A 6,000-nucleotide genomic window follows, 5' to 3' on the forward strand; every position below is an offset into this window, starting at 1 on the left:
CAGACAGTGACGGAGACCCCAGAGGGCAGCACAGTGGCATCCTGGGGCGAGGACATAAATGATGTGTGAAGGCCTTGGAGAGGAAAGGAGGTTTATAAGGAGGATCGTCAAGCTCAAGGACATGGGAGGGGTAGGAGGAAGGGCAGGGGGCGCTTGCTGAGGGAGGTGGGCCTGTTTAGACAGAGGGTACCGAGGGAGTGATGGGGTCGGGCCTCTGGGGCGATGGCAAAGGCCCCATATGCCCAGGACAGAGATCTGGATTTTGCTCCAGTGGTGATGTGAAAGCGTCTGTCAATATGGAATTAAGGACACGTTTGTTACAAACACGTAAAAAAAAGTGAGCGTTCCAGATACATGTCTAAGATGCAGACAAGGTCTGCTTAGTGAGAGCCGGAGCAGCTACAGGCCTGGGGCAACATCAGGGGCTGTGAGCAGCCCGTGGGACAGTCGTCTGAAAGGGCGTGGCTGGGCTCACAAGGGGGACAGCTGCTCAGACTAACAGGTTCTAGCAGAAGCCTGAAAAAAGCCACATCACCCCCAAAACCTTATCTCATGACACATCTTTCCATCTCTCTAAAGGCTCTAAATTGAGGGAGTTCTAATTGGTCTTACCTGCAGCCACTTGCGGACGGGTGGTGTTCAGACTTCACCATCATCAGGCTAAATGTACCTGGACTAAAAGAACAAAAAATAAAGGCCAAACTCAGAAGAGTGTATCCATCCACTTCTCCCCCCATCCACCCAGCGATGACGGGCTGGATTACACCACAGTAAGTCAATTAGGAAAAAATATGAGCTTAAGAGAAAAAGAACAGGAAACCTCTGGACACTGGAAAAACTAAGTACTGGGGGATATGAACCCAAGACTAGAGAAGTTTGTTTTCTATAAACCACGGGGCGTCGGTCCAGTAGCTGCTCGAGGGGTTCCCCGACTCTTCCGCCTCCCAAGATCACCATGCTACGTGTCTAGCCACTGGCGGTCTGACACCCAAAATCACCGCCATAAGGAAGGACAGACCCTAGCACATTTTAGTTATTCTGAGTCAATAAGATTTTCAGAAGTCTTAAAAAACTTGCTCATCATGATTTAAAGACTGCAAAAGCAACCGCAATCGCACGGAAGGAGACACTGAGAAAACAAGCGCCCGGCCTCAGCCTGGGGGCCTCAGGCACACCCACCCTGTGCTGGGCGGCCCCACCGGCGTCCCCAGCTCCTGGCCGCTGCCGCCGCAGTCGCCGCCCCGTGAGTCCCGCCCCGTCGAGCCATTCTCGCTTGTGCCACCGCTCGCGTTCGCGTCCTCCTGCGGGGGGGCTTGGCTGGGCCAGCGCTCCACAGGCTCCTGGGGAGGGTCACTGGGGCTGGGGGCGTAGTCAGCGCACCCGTTCATGCTGGCTCCTGAGTGACGCTGGCAAACGAGAGAAGGTCATGAGGTTCAGGGGGCAGGGGGTCGTGCAGCCGTCAGGCGAAGTGTCCCGTGGGAATCTTTCTCCACGTTTCGCTGGAGGAGCCGGCAGGAGGTGCGGCCAATCGTCGGTCTTCTGCGCTCGTATCCACAGGGCTCCCACCTTCCATGAACTGCGAAGGCGCGTGAATCAGGTGGCCGCAGCCCCGGACACCAAGCTGCTGATGGCCTCCCCAGGTGATGTGAGGGGGCAGCGGGGTCCAGAAATCTCGGCCATCACAAGTTACAGGAGGCCCTTGAACCAGGCTGCGGGCAGGGGGAGAGCCTGAAACCAGGCTGCGGGCCAGGGAGACTTCAGGGAGAAATGAGGCTGCGGGGAGCAGGCGTCACTGCGGGAGGAGGGCAGAGCGGCGGGGGCCCTGACAGCAGCAGGGCGTCGGGCCCAGGGTGGTCCCGCGAGCGCTAAGGCGTGTGCGCGTCGGGTGGGGGGTGGAGGGACCAGCCCGAGGCCAGCGTGGAGTTATCTGGGGTTGACGAGGAGCTGCTGAAACACTGGAAGCAGCGGACTCCTAGTACTTCGCTTGCGTTTGGACAGAAGGGTTAGCTTTGGTGCTTTGGGGGTAGGTGGGTGGAGCGGGGCTGAAATGAGAGACTGACGGGTCACAGGCGGGGATGAGCAAAGGCAGTGAGCAGCCAGGGCAGGCGGGTTGACCAGGAGCCTAAGGACGGGGGACTCAGAGGTCACAGGGTAAACGCAGGGCCTGGGGTGGTGCCCCCTGCGAGGTGCCGGGGGGAAGCAGGCACTCACGTACCCCAGTGGAGAGGCCGAGGAAGGCCCGGCACGGAAGGGCGTGGTCAGGGTTCAGGAAACTACAAACGACGTGCAGCTGGGGCAACCAGTTAGGGGGAGGGAGCTGTCATCTCCTCTGCGCCCGGAGGGGCAGGAAGAGGAGGGCTACTGAAACCAGAGGCACCCAGACAACCTGCGGCCTGTGGGGGGCATAAACCTCCTGAGCTCGGGGGTCAGCAAGCCAGGAGGCAAAGGGACACACTGACCCAGTCCCCAAAGGCTCGCCTCGGTCACCGAGCAGTGGGGGAAGATCTGGAGGGCCCAGGCAGCGGTGCCTTCACCGAGGGGGGTCCCCAGAAAGCAGAATGTGCCCCTGCAGCTTTCCTGTGCTCAGGCACCTGGACCAGAGGCCGCAGGGAGGGCCCTGTGGACACCGTGCTGAGGCTGTGACACGTGCTGGCTCACGTAACCCTCATGATCACCATCCACGGCGCGCCAGCGTTGCCTTCTAGGGATGGGCAAACAGGCCGGTGACTGGCCCAAGGTCACACATAGCAGGAGACGGTGCTGGACTCAGGCTCCCCCACCCGCCAAAGATGGGGACCCGCGCAGAATCCAACCACATTACTCTTTGGAAAACGGCAGGTCTGATCAGACCCTGTCTTGTTCGTGAACCAGATAAACAGAAAAGGGCCAACACGCAGCTTCTGAAAAGAAGTGCAGTGAGGACAAGATGCACGCCAACTCCACGGCACGAGGAAACAAGCAAGATTAGGGCAGCACCGACTCTGTACCCGAAACAAAACTCAAGAAACGACGGATTCGATGAAGCACGTAACGAAGGATGAGCTAAAGCTGCAGACTGAAGTGAAAACGTCACATACAACAGACAATTAGAAAGCTAAAGTTCGGCCTCAGTGGTGGGGAGGATGAGAGTGAGAAACTTTAAACACGCCCAGGGAAGGGGCTGATATTAAAGGCACGTTTCTACCTGCAGGTAACATCTCTTTCTGAAAAAGACTCCACAGCAACGAAACAGAAACGACAGTGAAAGATACACGTGAAGGAAACCATCCTGCAGGCAGATCTGCATCTGCGTGACTCCCTGAGGACCGGGCGAAATTATGTGAGAAGTGTCAAAGCCCATCTATGTCCTGATGAAAATGATGTTTTCAAGAAAAAAGAAAATTCTACCCACATCCCAACGGGAAAAACAGGTTACCTGCGAAGAATGCTAAGTCATGCTAGTCTTGGACATCTCTGCTGTAATGTTAAATTTTCAGAAGATGAAGTCTATACACTCTGAGAGGAGACGGTCACGGCCACAGGGAGGAAGTCTCAGAGGATCTTGCTATGGCTTCCGACGGAAGCTGTTTGTCGGTCCCGAATCACAGAGAACCTCAAACGCCAGCTCTTTGCAGTGAAAGTCAGGGACAAAACAAGCAAGTCTACTGCTCGGTCTTCAACATTTCAGGGACGTTCTAGCTAATTCGATGAAAGAAAGAAAGGTGCTAACATCTGGGAAGAGAGAGACCAAAGACTAAGAACAGACTATTCCCACAAAGAGAAACACCAGGTAAGAGCTATAAACCTGGAAGGATGCCCAACCTAGTTAGACATGAGGAAAACGCAAAGCATGAGGTTTCCAAAATCTAACAGGACGGACAGCATCCTGGGTTGGCCAGGAGGAGGACTCCTGTGCTCTGTGTTGGACTAACGAAGTCTTCCTGGGGGGGGGTCTCTGGGCGTGTCTAGCAATGCTTACACCCCAGCCCCTCCCCACTCCTAGGAAGCTGCTCCGTGGGGATGCTCGTCCATGCAGAGACGTGTGAGCATGGGGTTTGGAGGAAGAAAAACCTGGAAAGAACCACCAGCAAGGAGTCTACCCGCATCCTGTCCAGGGCCACTTCCAAACTGGGCCCCCGGCCTCACCTGACCCCACTGCGGTCCACACGGGGCAGGTGAGCTCCTCTCCCCCGCTGGGCGCAGAGCTCAGCCCTGCTCTGCACAGGGGTCAACAGCTCAGCGAGGCCTCCAGCTGCTTCCTGATCTCCCGTGCAGCCACCCCCTTGGCCCAGGCACTGTGCTCCTACCTCGGGGACCTTACATTTGCTGCTGCCTGGTGCCCGGAGCACTTGTCCGGCAGATGGCCTGACCATCCTGCACAAACAGCACTGCCTTCTCCCCGGCCCTGCCAGCCCTGCATCCCCTTCTCGGCTTTCTCTCCTGTGGCACCGACACTGCCCGACTGCACACTGACGCGTGGGTGCTTTTGCTGACGGCTGTACCCCAGGGCCTGGCACGTGGTGTGAAGGCATAAACCCTGGGACATCTACACTGCGGAATACTATGTACTCCATCAAAAAGACGGAGACCAGGGCTTCCCTGGTGGCGCAGTGGTTGAGAGTCCGCCTGCCGATGCAGGGGACGCGGGTTCGCGCCCCGGTCCGGGAGGATCCCACGTGCCGCGGAGCGGCTGGGCCCGTGAGCCGTGGCCGCCGAGCCTGCGCGTCCGGAGCCTGTGCTCCGCAACGGGAGGGGCCGCAGCAGTGAGGGGCCCGCGTACCGCAAAAAAAAAAAAAAAAAAAAAAAAAAAAAAGACGGAGACCAGAGCAGACACACTGACGTGGGAAGACTCTGGGGCATAAGCGCACAAGTCGCAGAACAGCGAGGAGCGACAGTGAAAATGACAGGCAGCACGTTGCAGGGCTCGGCGCGTGCCAGCACTGCTCCAGCGCTTTCTGCTGATTAACCTGCTCTGACTGCACAGCACTGAGGGCCACCGTGGTGGCAGAGGACAGGACAGCCATCTTTCCTGCCCTCGTGGAGCTTACATTCTAGTGGGGAAAACAGACCATCAAGAGGGAACGACGTGTAGAGCGGATTAAGGGTAAGTGCTAAGAGAAAGAAGCAGAGCAGGAGTCCAGGAGGCATGTGGGATCAGCCGGCGTGAATAGGAGGGGTGGCCGGGGAAGGCCCATGCATAAGTGACGTTTGACCTTGTACCCCCATGTGGTGGTGATTCAGAGCCCCTTGGCCTCCCTCTCTCCACGGCCTGCAGCCCCTCACTCCCCACCGGCCACCGCTAGGCACACACCCACGCGGCCCTCCTGGCTCCACACCTGAGGCCGTCGGGAGACTCTGGCTCTGCCGGACACGTGTGACCTGGGATGAGGCGCCACACCACGAGGTGCGCCCTGCTTCCCCTGCTGCTGCCGGAGGGCCCGGTGAGGCACCTGGACCCCAGGGAGAGTGTACTCCCTGGGTGAGCTTGGACCACGGCACCCGGAGGGAGGATGGTCCCTCTCCACCCTTCCCTCAAATAGACTGTCCTGGAGCTTTTCTTTGTGTCCTTCCTCCTTCCTTCCTTTTTTTTTGATAGTTTTTTGGATGAGGCCCCAAGGAGCTGAGCGGCCAGCTGAGTGTCTGTGAAGCAGGGTGTCAACGCACTTGTGCCTCTGTGTGTGTGTGTGTGTGTGTGTGTGTGACAGCCTTCTCTTCCGCACTCCCCTCTCCCTCACCCCAGCTGTCCTGGGATTGCGCCTCCCAAGGAAGCACTAGCGTTTTTTTTTTTGGAATTTTTGAATTTTATTTTATTTATTTTTTTATACAGCAGGTTCTTATTAGTCATCCATTTTATACCCATCAGTGTATACATGTCAATCCCAATCTCCCAATTCATCACGCCCCCACCCCCACCCCCACCTGCCGCGGCTTTCCCCCCTTGGTGTCCATACATTTGTTCTCTACATCTGTGTCTCAATTTCTGCCCTGCAAACCGGTTCATCTGTACCATTTTTCTAGGTT

At 57.1% G+C, this 6,000-nt stretch overlaps 1 protein-coding gene across 3 annotated transcripts in view; it reads right to left on the minus strand.

The window, feature by feature from the left end:
* The window catches only part of PER2 (period circadian regulator 2), a 43,014-nt gene that overhangs the window by 30,253 nt on the left and 6,761 nt on the right, over positions 1-6,000 (minus strand). For 2 of the 3 annotated variants that reach the window (XM_028483157.2, XM_024124725.3), the window contains exons 2-3: positions 1,180-1,406; positions 613-675 (exon numbers count right to left, since the gene is read on the minus strand). In XM_028483157.2, the coding sequence (XP_028338958.1) occupies positions 613-675; positions 1,180-1,388 (272 nt within the window). In that variant the 5' untranslated portion in view covers positions 1,389-1,406. Of the gene's footprint in view, positions 1-612; positions 676-1,179; positions 4,759-6,000 lie in introns of those variants that run through there. The other variant, XM_028483150.2, reaches the window with a different exon arrangement.

The sequence above is a fragment of the Physeter macrocephalus genome, chromosome 2 (genome assembly GCF_002837175.3).
Source record: "Physeter macrocephalus isolate SW-GA chromosome 2, ASM283717v5, whole genome shotgun sequence".
NCBI classification, from domain to species: domain Eukaryota; kingdom Metazoa; phylum Chordata; class Mammalia; order Artiodactyla; family Physeteridae; genus Physeter; species Physeter macrocephalus.